Source organism: Scomber japonicus, chromosome 3, assembly GCF_027409825.1.
Source record: "Scomber japonicus isolate fScoJap1 chromosome 3, fScoJap1.pri, whole genome shotgun sequence".
NCBI lineage: Eukaryota > Metazoa > Chordata > Actinopteri > Scombriformes > Scombridae > Scomber > Scomber japonicus.
The window spans coordinates 7,328,550-7,347,972 of NC_070580.1; the positions used below are offsets into that span (position 1 = coordinate 7,328,550).

Consider the following 19,423-nt stretch of genomic DNA (forward strand, 5'->3'; position numbering starts at 1 on the left):
GTGTCACTATCTTGAAACGAGGCTGAACACAAGACACACTAGTACACACTTTTGGTGACGCTTTATTTTACAGGGCCCTTCATTTTACTGTAATTTCCAGGAAATTACTATAAAATGTTATAGTAATTTTTATAGAAATAATTTCCAGTAATTTGCAGACACCTTACAAATAAGGTGGTACAATTTGGTACACATTTATTGACTGGCAGCATAGGTTTTTTGAATAATTTCCTAAAAGTATCCACTGTGTAAGCATTAATTCTGAGGACCTTCGTTTCACATGGTTGTGTAATTTGGTAGTATATGGGAAATGTGCTAATTACATTTTTAAGAAACAACCTAATATGTTAATATGTAGTTTTACACACAAAACTACACCTGTCTGTTAAAGAAATTATATGAGTTTTAAGAACTAATTAAGAATATTTGTTAATTATTAAATTATTATTAAATGAACAACTGTACGAGTCCAAATTAGGGATGCATGGATATATCGGCCAAATACCGGTAATCAGCAGATATTCTCCTTATCTACTAATGTCGATCTATCAGTAAATAAGGTACAATTTGGTATATATCAGTTATCAGCCAAATTCTTATTTTATTACTATCATCCAAAATTGAAGCATCCCTAATGCAGTCAGTTATTTTGAAGACATTTATAAAATTGTACCAAATTGCACCACCCTCTCTGTAAAATGTCCTAAAAAATGACCCAGTAAATGTCTGCAAATTACCCAGAAAATGTCCAGGAAATTAGTATAAAATTAAAGGATCTGTAAAATAAAATGCTACCCATTTTCCCCCCCAAATTCACACATTGTAAGAGTTAAAAAAAAAAAAAAAGTGTATGTGGAAATGTTCTGCAGTGCTGTCGGAGGCTGTATCTCAAAAGAAAAAAAAAACAGCAGACATTTGGATACACAAAAAGGAGGTGCTCAACACGACAATCAATAAACACTCAAAGAAGCAAACACAGAGGTATTAAAAAAATAGGCAAGGCTGAGGTCAACCCACCATGCTATGGAGAGGGAAGTGATAGACACAAATACAGCATATACAGCATAGCTCAACTCAACAGTGTGATGTAGGAGGACGAGGAAGAGGAAGGTTTGGTTGTTAATTTACTTTGTATAATGTTAATTTCATGGGTACCCTTTTTGGAAACCATTAGGTGTGCTAAGAGATGGAACATTTACTCCGCTGGTGGTGACAAACACACTTCCGTTGTCACTTATAGATAAGAGCTGGCCTCTCCTTTAGACACACTAAATTAAAGTGGAATAACGTCAGCTGCCATGTTTTTTTCTCTCCAGTGAGACAAATTAAAAGACACATTATATCAGCCGAAAGTGAGTTCCTGAATGCTACAGTGATGTGATTGGGCACTCCAGCAATTCTACACATCAAGTTCAGTTTACTTGTCAGTCTGTGAAAAAGGTTGTATTTCTTTTGAACCCCTCATTTTTATGAAAATGCAATACTAAATTGCTGGAATAAACCATTAATCTCCTTTAATTTTTCTCTAAAAGATAGCAACTTTGACTTTGACAATATGAAATAAACTTGAAGAAAATAAGCAGACAGGAGTTCTTCTGGGATTCTCATTCTTCAGTAACAAGTGTTTACCAGCAGGGGGCAGTACTTGCATACCGCTGACACTGGTTTCCGTCACAGTGCTGCTGCACTAACTAGAGGGAAGTTACTTGCCTCTAAGGTCCATCAGCTGACTTAACATGTATAAACAAGGATTGTGTTGAACTTGTGTGGTTCCTTTTACAGCTTCCTCCAATGACTAACTCCTGTGAGGGATTTTATGTACTGAAAGTCAACATGGGGGGAAAAACAAGAAGCTCCAGGGATTAAAGGATAAAACATCCACATTATAACTTCAATATACTTTCTGTATTCTAACACAAAGCGCCTGATGACATATCTATGAAGGGAAATGAGTAAGATAAGAGCTTGCCTTTCTGTGTGTGTGTGGCAGGGTTTCACTGAGGACTGAGCTAATTTACAAGGGAGTAAGTATGACGTTTCCTCACAAAAGGGGCAATTTTCTCATTCAGTGACAACTCAATCCCTCCCCGTTTCCTTAGTTCATCCTCCATTCTTCACCTTTGACTGTCAGTCAACAAAGAGCACCCCTTTCTCCTCAGCTACCCTTCCCTCCCGTCCGTTTTCTTTTTTTCCCCTCTCCCCTCTCCCGACTCCCCCTCCCCTCTCTTTCAGTCTGTCAGGAGCACCAGTTCCCCTTCACTCCTCTCCCCACCATCGCTCTCCTCTCCTTCGCTGTACGGTGGCCGCTCTCTCTCTCTTTCATTGATTCGCTCCCTGGGCAGAGAAGTGGGCGTGGCTCTGCCCTCTGCCCGACGCGGCACGGGCGGGGCCTGCGGCAGGTAATGCTCCAATAACGCAGGGTGAAAGGGCATGGTTGCCACTGACACTGAGCCGGCACCTCCCGGGTACTGGCCATCGTTGTGAGCATAGTGGATTGGCTGTGGTTCCGTTTGACTGTAAAGACAGGAAGTGACACATGCACACTGAGATTAAAAAACCCACAAAAAAAACAGTTTGCTGGTATTCAGTGACTCTTATCTTTCATATGAGAGAGGTGATAAGGTTTGATGTGCAGAACATGTTGACTTATCAAAACCATTAATATAATGCAGTTTCATCAGACTTCAAACAAGTATTGATGACTATGTTTTTCAGTTGAAAGTTAAATATTGACGTTTATGTTGACATTTATCTCCAATTGTTGCATATGGAAATATGAGGTTACCTTTTTATTTTCTACTTACCAAAGCACGTCATACAGTTAATCCTACAAACATTAATACATATTTTAATACATTTTTCAACAAGCCAAGATAGTGTGAGGTATTAACCATTGGCATAACCTGTTTGCCCTTTTAACATTTTTAATTATTTTAATTAATTTAATTTAAATGTGACATTACATTTCAGAAGTTGTGGTTTTATTTTGCTTTTGGTTTGGAAAGTGAGTGCAAGTTAGCCTCAGCTTGTTGCCACTGATTCCCACTACTCGTTACTTTACATTGATGTTATTTCAACACCTGAGGAGTCACTAGCAGCTCCTGCATTCTCAGTGTTGGTTTGTCCCACAATATACAAAGGAGGGGGTCAAGTTACCATTAGCCATCTCTCAGGGGTCCAGGATGGCTGTATAATAAGAAATGGATGAGATCCTGCCAATTTGTGTTAGTGGCCACTCTCGTTATTGCAGTGTTTTTTCCATAAACCTTCAGTATAAAAAGAAGTCTGTAAAACTGTTGACAGAACACCTCCAACAGGAAATATCAATTATGACTATTTATTTTCTGAAATTTTGGCCCATATTTTGTAAAACTTTCCTTGAGGCGAAATTGACATCATTGCAATCTATAGTCTATGGGTGGAGTGGTAACTGCAGGCGTGGCCAGCATTAGAAATATCACTGTGCATATTCATTGGACTGCACACCTGGAAGTAAACCCCTAAACTAGAGACATTTTTCAGCTTTTGCACCAGGCGAGCAATTCTGTATCCTGTATCCAGTTGTTTTCATACATCCACGGCGCCAAGCTGGCTGTGGTGACGGCAAATTACCAGACTGTGAAAACTCACATCAACCTTAACACTTCTTATGTTACCCTGTAATTTAAATCACATAGGAACATATGGAATGATCCCCTAGAAATCACACCATTCAAATTCCCAGTCCCAACACACATCATTAGCTGTTCACGTTCAACCCCATGGGAGTAAACTACTGTCACACACACAACGTTGTGACATAATATTATCTCACCTCTTTAAAGAATCTAAAAGAGAAACATGTGGTGAATAGATCTGTGAGGCAAAGAAAAAAAAAAAAAAAAAAGAGGACACTCAAAAGCCCACTCAAAATCCCTGTTAACAGTTCCAACCTCCAACTCCTCCAACTTAACTAGTTGGAAGAGTTAGAAGGAACAATGGCGATAGATGCTATTCATTGTCGAGGACAGACTGAAAAACAGCCCAGCTGCTGTATCAATACAGCACTTTTGTTTGTGTCTTCAAGAATAAAAAAGAGAGAGAGCTTTGGGAGCTGCAGGCATTATCTACTATGTGTGGAGGTGCAGAGCAAACTCCTGCCAATGGAGTGAATTGTTAGTGTTGTCTGCCAGGGACAAATGCGCTCTCATTATCTCGAACTTGTGTGAAGCAGGCTGGCCGCTGTGTGCGCGTTGCTTTTTCTACCTGTGCGTGTATGTCGCTCTCTGCTCCTGTCGGCGGCTCTTCATCATGGCCTTGTACTCGCCCACCCTCAGCCTCCGTCCCTCAACGATGCAGGTCCGCTTGGGTCGGGGTTTGTACTTGTAGTCGGGGTAGCGCTCCAGATGCTGCCTGCTCAGCCTCGCCTGCTCTTCGTAGTAAGGCTGCTTCTCCTGGTTGGACATGGACTTCCACCTGGAGCCTAAAAGCACAAAGATACATTTAGCACAAGGAGGATGAGGGAAAGATTACTAAATGTGCAATCAAGCCAGCAGGTGAAAGTCAGGTGTAGCAAGAGAACACACTTCAACTTACGTGTCTTTGAGTTGAAATCTAAATTATTAATTTCCCACTTTTAAAAAAATCTCAAAACTAAAGAATTTTAGTAGGAAAACCGTAACCCTAAGTTCACACATGTCGCCTCACAAAGTGTACGATAAAATGAGCATAGCATGAACACTTCCGGGCAGTGAGACAATTCTTAGCTAGTTTAGCTTCTTCTTGGTCGGTACTTGGGCTATGAGGAATAATGTTTCACCACTAACCCTAACTGAAGTCAAAACTGTGTAGAAGTAGCACAAGTCAATATTCTCCCTCCAACTACATTACTACTACGTCATAGCACAAGTCAGTAATGTCACTAACAGCAACAACTAGTTAAAGTTTGCTAAAGTTAGCTAACTTAAGCTTCTGGGCACACTAGACCAAGTAAGGCTGTAACAACAAAACTCCTGAATGTATCAAACTGAGCAAAAGAAGAATTCTTCCTCCAACCAGATGAATCTTTTCATTTTTACTTCATTACTATCACCATGATCTTTGTTGACTAACCTAACACTGTGTTAAACCAAAACCAAAGATGATTCAATTAAGTGACGTTTCTGCTCTCCGGGTGAAGGTGTGGTTCACACATCTTCAAACAGAGAGGTGTGAGATTAGCTGCTGTAGTAATTGGTGTGAAAATCAGCATAAACATGAATTTTCAGTGATCCTATCACTATGGAGTATATCAAAGAAAACAGGTCTCGGTCAATTGGGAGAATGTGTTTAAGAAGTAACCAGAAATAAATTGTCTTTAAGTAGATTGATGCTTTATATGAAATGACGTGTGTGTGTGTGTGTGTGTGTGTGTGTGTGTGTGTGTGCGCGTGTGCATGTCTGTGTGAAGCATGGTTGCCCACAAGCCACAAACTCTTCACAATAAAGAGGTATGTAAATGTTTGGTCCAAGGAAAGAGATGCCAGTATGTATGTGTGTGTGTGTGTGTGTGTGTGTGTGTGGAGAAGCAGGTGGCTGTTCATGCCCTCACATGTGCCAGGCCATGTCTCAGAATAGAGACACAGAGTCAAACCCACCCCTACCCAGAGCGGGGCTCACCCAGGATCTTGCTGATGGAGGAGTTGTGCATGTCGGGGAAGGCCTGTAGGATCCTCCTGCGCTCGTCCTTGGCCCACACCATGAAGGCATTCATGGGTCTCTTGATGTGGCCCGAAGAGGGAGGAGGCCGGGCCTCAGCGTAGCCACCTGGGACTGAGACGGGCAGGGCACCTACAGGAAAGAAGGCTACAGTCAAGAGGGCCACACCAAAGTGCTGCAGGGCTTGGACTCATTCCTCTTTAAATACATCTCCGTTCCTTCCGAGGAGTGGTAGCCTTAATGTCTTTAACCTTTTCTCTGACACCCCTAAAACTGGTGAATATCTCCAGACTGTGTTACCTCACTGGTTATTAACCTTTACTCACTGAAGGAAAAGTTTCGCTTCACCCACAAACATCCCATTTCATATGCAGTCATGATTCACCTATCCCACCCACGTTTGTACCCGAAACTTTTGTTCCGTTCCTTATTACAGCAGCCGCACTCAAGGAGGTGGTGATGTGATTAAGTTAAATCCGTAGGTGGTGGTGGAAGATATTTTAATGTCAACGTGATATCTCATGACATTTTGTGATCATAACTACAGTATACTGTCTTTGAAAATAGACGGTTGTTACAAAACTCATGACTGAGAGAAGCTGAATTGGACACTGCTGGTGTTACTTCCCATTAATGAAAATAAGGCTGTCAACATTAAACAAGCTCTTCTGGGGACACCTACCCTCAGAGTCGCTGCTGAGGTGGTCCTCAGTGGACAGCAGTGCTTGTCTGTCTTCACCCCGCTCCAACTGTGAAATTCTCCCGCTGCGTGAAGAATCTTTATACTCCTAAAAACCATACAAAAAGACAAAGACAGATCAAGTCAGACATGCAGTAAAGTCACATAGATATTCACACAATTTGAATTTTGACCGCAGTAAAAAAGATGACCCAATGTACAAAGGGTGTGTTCAAGGCTGGCATGTGTTACACAGAGTGCTATTTAAGGTAAAGAAAATGGCACGCTCTGCCATATCAGCTGCTGTTTAAATGCAGAGCTGTAAATGCAAAGAAAGGAAATTACCACACTATAGAGGAGGAAGAATGGTGTTTATTGTCTGAGGGAGGAAAGGTGAAGGAGAAAGGCAGAGATGGGAATGTAGCAACTCTGAATTTGCAAAGCTAGCGCACCATCCGGCATATTATCTTTCATCCATTCAAGTGCTGTAAAACTGTATTTATTCCCTGGCATGCAGTGGAGTGTAATACCAAAATAGGTCAGTCAACAGTATTGGTGTTAAAGCAGCAGCAGCAGTAGCGAGAGGCGAGATGGAGCAGGATAATGGAGGAGAGGAGGAGGAGAGCGACAGTACAGTATTACTGTGGACAAAGAGAAAGGGCAGGTGGCTCTGTCAATGCCACACTGAGGCCTTTGTGGTATTGTGAGGCTGCAACAGCTGTTGCTCCAGGACGAGGCTGAGACCAAAGCTTCAGCCACCTCAAAGAATGAAAACCAAGACCGGAATAGAAGACAGTTTTTTTTTTGTTTTTTTTTTTTAGAGGAACCAAAACAAAATCAAGCAGGGTTTATATAATCGAGTTCTGGACCAAAAGAACATTTAAATTTGGGATACTTTCATGGCACTCTAAGCAATGACTACCACATAGATGCAAGATGAGTTTCTTTGGCAAAGCATTTAAACTTAAACTTCTGAATGCATCATTTTAATTCTGCACTGTATTAAACTATTGAAGATGTGTGTAAGTTGAACAAAGATGTTACACATGACTGCACTGAACAAACGTACAAAAACAACATACCATATTCGTCAGGGAATACCGAATACACAACCCCCTTTCAATTACTTATAAGGCAAACAAAAGAGTCAGAACCTCTTTGTGTTTTGTGTCTAGAGGGCAACACATAATATACTCAGTTGCTACAATGTTCTTCTATGTGTGAGCGTGCGTGTGAGTTCACCACAGCTGGGATATCCTTTAGTTGGTTAAACCCTCAGAAGGAGCATGACTCCCTGAAACCCTAAACCTAACTCTGACCCCCAATTAGACTGTGTCAATGTTGGTCAGGAAAAGAGAGAGACAGACAGAGACACCCTCCTATCCTGTTTATTCAGTAAGTGTATTTGCATCACTAATCCCAGCTATTTACAGTATCTGCTCACACACTGGCCTTGTACTAACAATCATTTTCATCATCATTACATGTTGTGATAAGATCTGGCAGGTTTGACTTTATGTAAAACTGCTATACTATGCTGCTATGCTAGACATTAGACACCATGCAAATTTGCTGTTCATATGGCTGCATGTCTCAGAGGGGCTGTAGACAACTTGTGATTTGTGTGCGTGTGGATTATTTAGTTTGGATATCAGCTGACCATCTTTCCAGCGGAATCTCTCTCTCTTTCTCTGTCTCTCTCCCTCTCTCTCCCTCCGGTGCTGTGGTTTCTCAGGAGCTGCTGTGCATCATGGATGGCCTGGGTGACAACATCGCCGTCTCCAAGGAAACCTTTTGGAAAAACCAAAAACAAAACAAAAAAAAAAAACACCAGGATGAGAAGGAGGAGAACAAAAATGAGGAAACAAAGTAACAAATCACGATAATGAAAAATAAAAAATATAAGATAGATGAAGTTTTCTTCTAGAAACACATCACGGATATATAAACAGTTTCCTACACCAGCAGATGAAGAGTAATTCCGTGTCCCTGCAGGTAGAAACTACAGAAACATACATTATAATGTTATCTGATTTTAAATAATGAACTTTTTTATAATATGTTAAGTGATAACGGACAATTCCTGCTTTGAATGTAACGACGATGCCTTCTGCCAAGGGCTTAACTGCACAGTCACGCACATAGACAACCTGTCAATCAAATGTTTCTGTTGGTGCAACGACTTTTTGTCTTTTGTCTTAACTGTTTCTGTAGGCTGCACTGTTATTTGTCTATTAAAGGGGACCAATTATGCTTTACCTTAGTTTTTCAGTCATAAATATAATGTTACAGTATTGGATGTTCATATTAAATGTGGCCAAATAATGAGCTAAATGTATGTAGAAGTAATCCTTGTGAGTGAAAAGCACCGGCTCCAAATTCTTCTGAATGCTTGGTTTCCAATGTCTTTTTCTACTTTGACCCCAAGCTGATGTCAGCTTGTGACGGATATCTTAATATGATCATCTGCTGGGATTAAATCAGTGACGACAATGTGACTTGACAATTTAAAGCCGCTACACATATGAATTTTTAAACTGCCTTTGCATCATTCAGTCAAAAAAAGAATTTCTTCCCATAGCTGCTTAAAAGTACCCTGCAGTTGTTTTTTCTCAATACATAGTTATATTTACATTAAATGTTCCTTAGTAAAACTGTAAAACTGTCTTTGAGGCATATTACAGATGTTCCTCCTTCATAAAACATTTGCAAGGCTGATTTTTAGAATTTAGAAATTTAGATTTTTAAAAGAATTGTTTACATCAATGTTTGGTATCCAGACACCTTCTTCTTACCTTTGTTGGCACATTACTACAGTTATTCAACCAACTCTCAATCACTAGAATGGCATGAATCAGCTGGCCTGTGCATCACACGACCCATGTGTGTTCACCTGCACCACAATTCTAGCAAAATGTAGACCCACTTGCACTCAACACTGCAAGAAAATGTTGTCTAAGCAAGGACGTGGCAGTTGTTTCCCTTTTTGTGATAGTGCATTCCCACTTTCTAACTGTTAGTAGAACTCACTGAGAGCAGATCGTGGCGGGCTGTGGGACATCTCTCTCTGGAGATCTCTGGCTCTGTAGGCCCCCTGCAATGCCAGCGATCCCAGCTCCATGCTCTGTGGACTGGGTGTTTTGCCCAGCTCCAGCCCTTTAGGCTTGGAGGTCAGGTTCAAGGGCTGACTGGCTTCCTAGAAACACAAACAGTGAGAGCAGATGAGCAGGGGTGGGGCCACACATTCAGGCGTAACCGCAAAAGGCGAGGGTGTGCATGTATCCCGGCTATGCACGGCAGATTTGGCAAGTTGGAGCACATCGGAGCACATCTGTCACACCTTTGTAGCGTTTCTGTTCTTTTGTCTTCACCTTCACCTCATCCTCTCTTGCCTTTTGTTTATTTAAGCTGGTCTATCTATGCTTGAGAAACAGCAATGCAAATACAGGTCATGCTATACACACACACACACACACACACACACACACACACACACCTATACCACACACATAAAACTTTTGAACAGAGGGTGTGGTGTGTTGTAAAAGCTTTTCACTGTTCCAAATAACATAAAAGTATCATATGTTTAATCCAGTGGGCTTTGCTTTGTGTAACACCCGTTAAACCAAACACATAAACAGTACATAAACACACTATACAGTCAACAAACACTGTCATTCACTATCTCCTCAGTCATTTTTTGCATTTTGTAGATGTAATCTCTCCACTGTGGGTGGATGCATAACAAGTGTATTTACAGAAATTAGAAAAAGGAGTTTGTTACAATGATTACACATGCAAACAGTATTACTGCACTGTTACCATACCTGACGGAAAGAACCGCTACTCCTCTTAATAGGGTTGGGGTTAGGGTTGGACAGCAGCTGCAGGGGATAGTCCACGGCTGTAAAAAAAACAAAAAAAAACAAAAAAAAAAAACATAAAAAGTTTTGTGTGAAAAAGTAGTAGAAGCTCAGATGTGGAAACAAAGTGCTTGGTCAGTCTTGTCGCTATGGGACACAAAGTTTGGTGGCTATAAAGGTTATAGCTGTGATGGCGACACACAGCTGGTTGAAATGTCAGTGACTTTATAGTTTACTTGCACTTTTCCCTCAGTTTAACTTTACCATTTATAACATTCACAATACCAATACATCAGGAAACACAAATATGACACACTATATTGCTTTGTTTCATACAGTATTTAAATGGAATAATTCATATTTTAACAGTGCATGTGTTTATATTTGAAACACTTGTATTTGACACATTTAGATGTCATTGGTTAGTATGTTTGTCTTTAATCATTATATTTGATTGGAACTACCCATGCTGAGGGTGTCACTGCTGGTTTTTGCTGGTGTTGCTTAGGCCTCAGTACAAGATGCTTGTAGTGAAGTACCACTGTTAAATACAGGAAGTAGTCTATCAGACTGTACTAATTGCCCTAAACATCATGGAAGGCTTGTAAGTTTAAGACTGGCATAACTACCACTATTTAACGGAACATGGCAGACATGCCCAACCCTAAATCAAAGTAAGTAAGCACAACAAGCTCTAACAGGCATACCTCGCCCAATCAGTAAATCAGCCTTTTGTTGTTCTCTTCATTAATGTAAATGGGGGAAACTAGCTGGTCATGCTAAGCATCATCTGAAAGTAATGTTTGAATTTCAGATAAGATGCACCAGGTCAAAAAACCTTGCGTGAAGCTAAGGTGATTCTACTGCTTTTGTCTGCTTGGACAAAAAGATCTGATGTGATTGTGTATGGTATGGGTCGGGCTTCTCACAATTATAGATAAGTCTATTACTGAAGGGTAATGCAGGTTTAAGACCGATTGTTTTGGACAAAATGGGCATGCAATAATCAAATATTTGTAATAGGTCCACAGTAATCAGAACTCCTATGTCTTTATTTCATTTAAAGTGCCCCCCCCCCAAACCTAAACCCCTGTTGCATTCTGTATTTTCATTTCAGGGAACCAGAGGCAATACAATACAATATGGTTTAGGATTTGGTTACATAGGATAAATGTGAAAAAATGACATGTTAGTTCTCATTCATTGGAACTTTTTTTTTTTTTAAAGAAAGGAGACAGCTATGAAACCGATTCTGAGAATGTTGCACCATAGCATTCGCAATAGTAATATAATATAATTAACACATCCAGATGATAGTAAGGCGCTATAAAAATTAACAAACAAATACAACACTACTACAATGAAATTTAACAGCATAGCCATTCAAAGACAAGACACCTTCAAATGTCCAAACCAACATTCCAAACATTTTTGGCTTGGACCACAACAGACCTAGAAACAAAAGTCTGTCCCTAACAGAAGTCTCACCATATTTCATTGGTGGACCGAATAATGAAAGTGTAACTTCAACAGCCGCCTCAGCCTAGTGTCACCAATTCCTGTATCCTTCGTTTGGAATTAAAAGCACTCCAGCGTGTGATACACAGTACAGATTTGTACTAGGTTTTGACCTAGTCTTGTCAAAACATGAAAAACTTCATGCACATTTCTTGAAATAAAGAAAGCAAATGAATGGCTGTCCTTGAATTCCACCCACAAGGTTTTAAAGACTGGCTTTGAGTCTTTTACGTTTAAAAAGATAGAAAAGACAAGGTCACCCATGAGCACAGCTTTTAAGCATTCTGAAAGCAAGACAGCACAAAGCTGTGGCTTTCTAAGCTGTGCCCTCTATAGCCTGCAAACTGTACAAGCATTAAGTGTGTGAAAGGTACTATAAACCATACTGTTCAACTGACACTGATGTTTTTGCATTTTCCATAAACAGAGATTGAATTGAAGTGCAAAAATAGTAATAGAGTATGTAAGAATTGACCATAAAAGCTGACAAAGCCCTGAAGTTCCTATCACTAAAGACCTGGTGAAAAGAAACCTTGGAGCATTACTAAAAGATCACATTTATAAATGAAGACAAATTGAAAGAATGATTGATCCCATGAGACTTTGGTTTTAGATGTTCCTCTGGACATTTAAAACTTATCTCTATTGGAATTCATTGCAAAAAACAAGCTGAGCCTGGCTCTTTTACTGCAATGCAAATGACAATGCCTTATATATATTGTAACAAAAGATACAATGATTGTCACTGTGATCATTTGCACCTAAACTACTGTGAAGTAGTAAAAAATCACAAATCAATTACTCAATCTGACATTCTAGGATTGTCTTTCTGTGGTGGTGGTACCTGAAAGATATGCCCCCACCAAAGCATTTCCCATTTTTGATTTAACAGTGTGCTACTACAGACACTGTATCAAAAAAGAAACATCCAAATAGAAACTGTTAAAAAATCTCATTGGTCTTTTGTTAATGGATTTTTATTATAAACCACAAGGCAACAGGAAATACTCAATACAAAATGTGTCTAGACTTATGATATCCTCCATTGTATGTTAGACTATTTTTGAAGTGTACTTTTATTTTATTCAATGAAACTTTTTATTGTTGCCATTCCAACAAGGGATTAAGCTGAAACCTGTTTGCTAGCTCGTTGACTCACATGGCTTGCAAGGGATTGGTTGCAAGGGTAAGGTCATCTGCGGGTCAGAGGTAACTTGGAGGGACTGGGTGTTGGGGTGGAAAGCCGGGATCATCACGTAGGGCATGTTCACCTGCTGGGACGATGCAGGACAAATGCAGTTTACGTAAGAGTTCTAACATCGGTTTCTGTCTTAAGATGAAGACATATGTAAGTATGCTGCAGGCTGTGTGTACATGAAAGAGCATCTCAAGGAGCATCTGAAGGTCTTGAGAGGAGCTGACCTGGATCTGCTGCTGAAGCAGATTGATCTTGTGCTGCTGCTGGATCAGCTGCTGCTGCTGCTTGGCAATCTGAGATACAAAACACAATATTCTCACTCAGACATTGCATGTATATGACACTAATACATTAGTGCACACCATGTGGGTGACCATGATCAGGGCCTCACTCAGATAGTCAGTCTTTACTTCCACCATTGGCTAATCACTGCAACATGTGTGAATCATTTTCAACACAGAGCAATCACAGTGCACTATTGACAAAATACATATTTGAAATGTAGTGGTACATTTATATTTAAAGGAGACAAGATGGTTAATCCATTTTTGATTAATACTTAATAACATGAACCTGGTTCAACTGAAAAACAAAACATTGCAGTGAACATGAACTGCACCAGAGGGACATTTGTTACTAAACTGATCTAAAGATAAGAATTTTGTGTGTATAGTAATGCGCTGTAAACATACATGTACATTAACTGATCTTGTACCATTAGCATTCAAAGTAATCTAAATTTTTATCTTTAAGCTCTTTTTAACCGCAGGTACTTTTTCAGAAACCTTTTCATAAAGTCAAGAACATTATCTGCAAGAACATACAGTTTTGGTTTGACCATAGTTGCTATCTAACAAAAAGTCCCTACTCTTGAGATAGGAGTCAGTGGCCAAGGAAATATTTGGTTGAATCTCTCAGATCTCAGACCATAACTTGTCAAACACTAATCTCCAGACTCCTACATGTGTCCAACACATTTGAGACTGCATTGTGCTCCTGAAACATTGTCAAACTCACAATGGGTTTAAAAAAACAACCAAATTTGAGATATGGTCTTCCTTGGATTATTCTGTCACAAAACATGACACCTACTTCACATACAATACAACTCAACCCCTAACATTTAGGTCAAACATTCAGGTTTGTCATGCCAAGCAGCTAATGTAGCTTGGAGCTGCTAGCCTCCAGCAGAGATGAGTAGCTAACTCCACACCCTCAGTTTTTTTTTCCATTTCAAAAGTTGAACCAAGTAACATCACTAGAGTAAAAGTTTCCCTTTAACGTAAGGACGCCGGGTTGGAATATCTTCTAAGGCCATTGACATTTACATGAATATTACGTCATCATAATGTTAAATCATGGTGACTGTCGTTTCTCAATAAACGAGCGATACAAGGGGAGAGTGTGGGAGTAACAAACGGAGCAAAAGATGCAAAAATGTTATGCTTATTTGTTTCTATATTAAAATCAACCCAAAAAAAAGATGATATTTTGTAGACGGCCATTTCGCCTTCCTGTTGTTTTGACTCTCCTTCTCAACTGATGCACTTCTCAGTCATACAGGAGCGAAAAAAACACAACCAAATGACATTTCAAACAAAGATCGCCTTGAAATGTTATCAGTCTAATTTGCCTAATCATCACTATTCTTTGCATGTGATGAAAAAACAAATACATACAGAAGGGACTTTTGTTTAACCACATATATTTTTCATCAAGATAATACAAAAACAAAAAGAGCACACATAAACTGAGAAATCTGTCTGAAAGTTATGTCGAAAAACATTTATACGTTTTGTCACTGCAAGTTAATTATTTGTACATTTTGGTGCTGAGACTCTTGACAACTCTGAGTAGTGCAGTACCTGTTCCTGCTGCTGTCGAGCCAGCTCCATCTGCTGCTGCTGTTTCTCCAGCAGCAGGGCAGCCATGTTCCTCTGCTCTGAGTGGGCTCCCAACAGCTGCTCCCTCAAGCCGGTCAGCTGGTTGATCATCATCAACAACTGGAGCTCCTTCTCAGCCAAAGACTCTGGGGTACCTGGAGAGGTTGGAAATGTCAATTGTTAGGTTTTTGTTATGCTGCCCCTTTACAAGCTGTTATGTTAAAAAAAATGATCATGTTATGTGTCCAAAAATATTTCTATTATCTCCTTTGAAAAAATCTTTCATTTATTATATCAATACAATTTAAAAGAGACAGTAGAAAGAATCTAAGGATGGAAACTTTCCTTATAATTACGTTTTTGTTCAATAAACAACAACAACAACAACAACAACAACAAGGACATTGGACTATTTGGTTTCTTGATCATTCTCATGAGATTAATCTATCATTAATTATGTTACTGATGTATTTTCACTCGCCAAAACTTAAAGTAAGGACAACAACCAAAAAGCTTAATAAAAGGGGTAAATAAATACTGCATTATGACAGTGGGACAGTGGGTCTGAGTTCCTCTGAGTATCAGTTTGTGAATGTCTACCGCCTGTTGAGATTGGCTTGGCTATGACTAAGAAATATTGTGAAATACTTCTGTTATATGCTTTTTTTGTTTCTTTCTTTTTCGCCCAACTTGGCCGAATTTTAGAAAAATAGGAAGATAACACCAACAATTTCGACTGAAAATTTCTCCAACCAGTGGCCTACCAAAAGCTGACCTTTCAGTTGTCCTGTCCCCACTGTGCTTTTATCCAGAAGTTTCTCCTTCCAGTCAGCATTCAGCAGCTTCTCAATGGTAGGCATTACTGTTAACAGGACACAACAGGTACTCAGCAGAACCGCACAGTGCAGCACTAGATGGCGTGAAAAATATATTCTGTCAAATAAAATCCATCTGACACCAAACTACTTTCTCAGCCTCTCTTCTGCCTTCCCTAATGGCATTGATTGAAGAACACATTTGAGGTGCCGAAGGGCAGAGGTTGTTTGTGCATCTGGGAGAAGTTTTGAGTGTTTGAGTGAATCAATATTTGGACAGAGAACAATCCAAGGTCAACTAGTGGAGAGGCTGGTGAAAGACTTAAGGGCAGGGAGAGTCTAGGAGCTGCTTGGACAGAAGCTTTTTACTCCACATGTGAATGATTGAGCATTATCAGACCAAAAAAGCACCCCGCCCCCCCCAAACCCATTCAGGAACCAAACAACACCTTTGCTTTGCTAGACAAACCGTGTCACTTTTACGCATCAATTTTTGCAGACTGCATTGTTTAATGCTGAATAGCCACAGAATGTAGTGCACTTAAACACATAAGATATGGAGTCATCAGAATGTGGCCCTGAGAAAATTGTATGGATGCGTGTATGTGTGAGTTAGAGAAAGAGACTCCCATAAAGGGAAATAAAACTGAGGTAAAAAAGGTGAAAGACTGTGGAGGTGGAGGTGGAGCACAGATACCAATGTTTAAAATCCAGTATTGAAGTGAATGGTAAATCATTGTTGAGATGAATTAAGTGCAGATCCAAATACAAGTCTGTTTACAGTCTCTCATGCTGCTGAGTGCTGTAGAAACAACCTATTCTAAAACACTAACAGTGCATCAACTACAGTTTTGATGGATTTGATCAAATGTTTGCATTGATCTCTGAACATAATTCAAATATCAGATTAATAAAAATAATAAAGATACTATATGCAGTGGGGAAATGTCTTTGGCGCCCCTCATAAGTCTGGATGCTACTTGAGTACTTTTAATACTTTCAAAGAAAGATAATCACAAGTTGTCACAAGTTGCAAGCTTCTACACATAGTAGCTTTAAAAACTGTGCGTTTAAAACATAATGATGTTTTATTACAACTTGGATCTCATTTTCAGAGGTTTCTATTGGTTGTCAAATCGTCTGACCGCTCATGTTTCTGTGTTCTTGGATCTTGGTAATGACTTTGGTCCCACATTATCAGAACCGATAGATGCAAGTTCCGAAACATCATGGGATCTCCAAAGCCAACAGAATTGTTCCTCTAGGTAGGCTACTGTAGCAAATTTCAAGGCAATCCATTCTATAGTTGTGAAGATATCTGAGTTACGGTTAGGGGACTAATGGTGGTGATAGAAGAAAAGTCATTAGGTTACACTCTGTGAGGAACATGGACATCTGTACCAAAATGCCATGGCAATTCATTCAATAGATGCTAAGATATTTTTGTTTAGACTATAGTGGTCGTTGGCTAACTGACTGGCATTACCATTCCTAGAGCCACACCGCTGAATACAGAACATTCAAAGCAGCGTTGAAGAAATCTAGGATTGTTTTGTCAAAATATTCAAAACAGGACACCAGATGAAAATGTTGGCTGGTTGGCTGCCAGGGTAAGTCAATAGATAAATGAAAATTGACAGTTGTAATTTTGCATGTTTAACAGCTTCTTTTGCTGATCTGATTATGATTAGTTGTCAGCTATTGTACTCATCTTGACAATGGACAGCAGAAAGTGAATGAAAGGCCATGATAAGAGTTTAGACAGACCTTCTTTGAAGTTGGATTGTCCTTCTGGTCGATCATGCCTGACCTCTTTCAGTCCCAGCGGGCTTTGCCTGTGTGGCAGCTCTTTACCCGGAGAGCCCTCCTGTCAGGACGCAGAAAGAAACCATCAGATGACAAAGCATCACCAAGATAAAGAAAAGTACCAATTTTACTTTAACATATCAATCTGTGACATTTCCTACATTTTTCATTTGCTTTTCTGCAACTTTTCACACTCTTTCATGCCTTTTGTAATCTCCTTACCGAAGGGGAGCGAGACAGCGGTGGGGTCAGTTGACGGGCCTCCAGCGGCTGATTTCCTGACCAGTCACGTAAGGGAGATGTCTTAAGAGGTTCAGCATTGGTAATAACTCCACTCCCTCTACTGGAGTCCTCTTGTTCTACTTTGACACCGACACCCACCATGCTGACATCTCCACTGGAGTGGAGGTGCAGCGCTGGAGGGCTGGGTTCAACCATTCTGTGAAAGATAAAAATTAAAATTTATGATGGTAAGTGTCAACTGAGTGTGTTGAGGTTTGGGCATTTGCCATATAAATTTGGTAGTTGATATCATTTCTGGAAAGAGCAGAGATAACGCCATAAAAGAACATCCATTATTTGCCAAGTACAATTATTTGTACTTGGCAAATAATTTATCTAACTGATATAATAAAACATGCAATCATGCATGTGCTCACTTCCATACCCTTTCAACCTGTTTGAAAAGAGTAACTCTGCAAGATGAACAAGTTAAAACAGCTTTTGGAAAAGAGCTGCTAGACTCGGCAGGCTTAAGGAAACGCTGCTGTATGCGCAAAGACAAAAACAAGACAAAGCTGGAGGAAGATCAGGGGATCACCAAAGTCTTTACAATTTGTCTTTAAGGAACCGGGAATAACTGTAGCAAAGGCGTGTTTCACAAGGGTATAAAAGTCATCACTATTTACCCTTGAGCCAAATTTCATGGCAATCCATCACATTGACATTGATGTTTTATAGAATAATTGAAAAATTGACCTGTTTGTTGCAATAGAAACATTGGAAGATCACCAAAACCATTTGAATATATCCTCTAAAGACCCTTGAAGGTCTTTGCCAAATTTCATGGCAATACATTAAAGACTAAACAAAATATATCACTTTCTACCAACCACGAACGTCAACCTCATGGTGATACTAGGAGGGAAAACCAGGGGTTCAACAAAGTGTATGTACAGAACTTAATGATTATATATCCAATTGTTGTTGAGATATTCAATTCTTAAATGAAGTGGAGGACGGACAAAAAGACCAACAACTCATCTCTAGAGCTAAGAAAACTGATTTCTATGTATCCCACCAATGGGGCCTTACAAAAGGATCTTCAGCAAAATTAAGTATACTGTAAGTTCTCAAATAAAAGCTGATATTCAAATACCCTATCAAGAAATATGACCAAGTAAAGGCTGCCCTCTTATTACAGTCAGGTAAAAAACATTGAGAGCTGGCTCACATGATACATTCAGGATAGTGTGCTGTACATATCCATACCACTCTGTTGTAATGCCACACTCACAACTCAGAGGCAGAGGTTCTTTTTTTAAACACTCAATTCTCTTTTTCATTCAATATTTACTTGGGTTAGAGTTAATCATCCCTCCACTGTCTTCTCTAACTGAATTGATGTTGATCAGTTCATGAAAACATGGCCCAAACTCTCTTCACATGGGGGGGGGGGGTCCTTGATGTCTAATGTGTGTCAGCCAGGCTCTGTTTCATGACGACTGACAGGCACTGCCGAAGTCAAGGTCAAGGGTTAGGTGGTGGATGTGTCACCGCCATCCAAAGTCAGAGCAAGGCATATTGTCTGTGTGTGTGTATGTGTGTGTATGTGTGTGTGTGTAAAAAAGTGAATAATAGAAGGTTAGAGGGGAGGGAGACAGACAACACCTCAGTGAGTCAGAAAGCGGGAGAGGACAGGTTGAGTGAGAGAGGTTTGAACCACAGTGAACTTGAACAAATCAGCTCAGACTTGTGTGTTTGTG

At 39.8% G+C, this 19,423-nt stretch overlaps 1 protein-coding gene across 1 annotated transcript; it reads right to left on the reverse strand.

Moving 5' to 3' along the window:
- Window positions 1-2,228: 2,228 nt before the first annotated feature.
- LOC128355619 (transcription factor SOX-13-like) lies at window positions 2,229-17,876 on the reverse strand. Its single transcript, XM_053315931.1, has 14 exons — window positions 17,661-17,876; window positions 17,400-17,499; window positions 15,593-15,679; window positions 14,800-14,972; window positions 13,159-13,227; window positions 12,896-13,007; window positions 10,183-10,259; window positions 9,386-9,551; window positions 9,288-9,293; window positions 8,028-8,146; window positions 6,359-6,425; window positions 5,638-5,808; window positions 4,246-4,462; window positions 2,229-2,514 (listed from the first exon to the last, which is right to left on the reverse strand). Exons 1-14 carry the CDS (start codon window positions 17,874-17,876, stop codon window positions 2,229-2,231), a joined length of 1,866 nt encoding a protein of 621 aa, XP_053171906.1.
- Window positions 17,877-19,423: the final 1,547 nt, after the last annotated feature.

Coding starts and splice junctions, on each gene's coding strand:
- LOC128355619 (XM_053315931.1), bottom strand. CDS start 17,876: ATGGTTGAACCCAGCCCTCCAGCGCTGCACCTCCACTCCAGTGGAGAT. Junction 13,228..14,799: donor CTCGACAGCAGCAGGAACAG/GTACTGCACTAC, acceptor TTTGTATCTCAG/ATTGCCAAGCAGCAGCAGCA. Junction 9,552..10,182: donor GTAGCGGTTCTTTCCGTCAG/GTATGGTAACAG, acceptor TTGTGTTTCTAG/GAAGCCAGTCAGCCCTTGAA.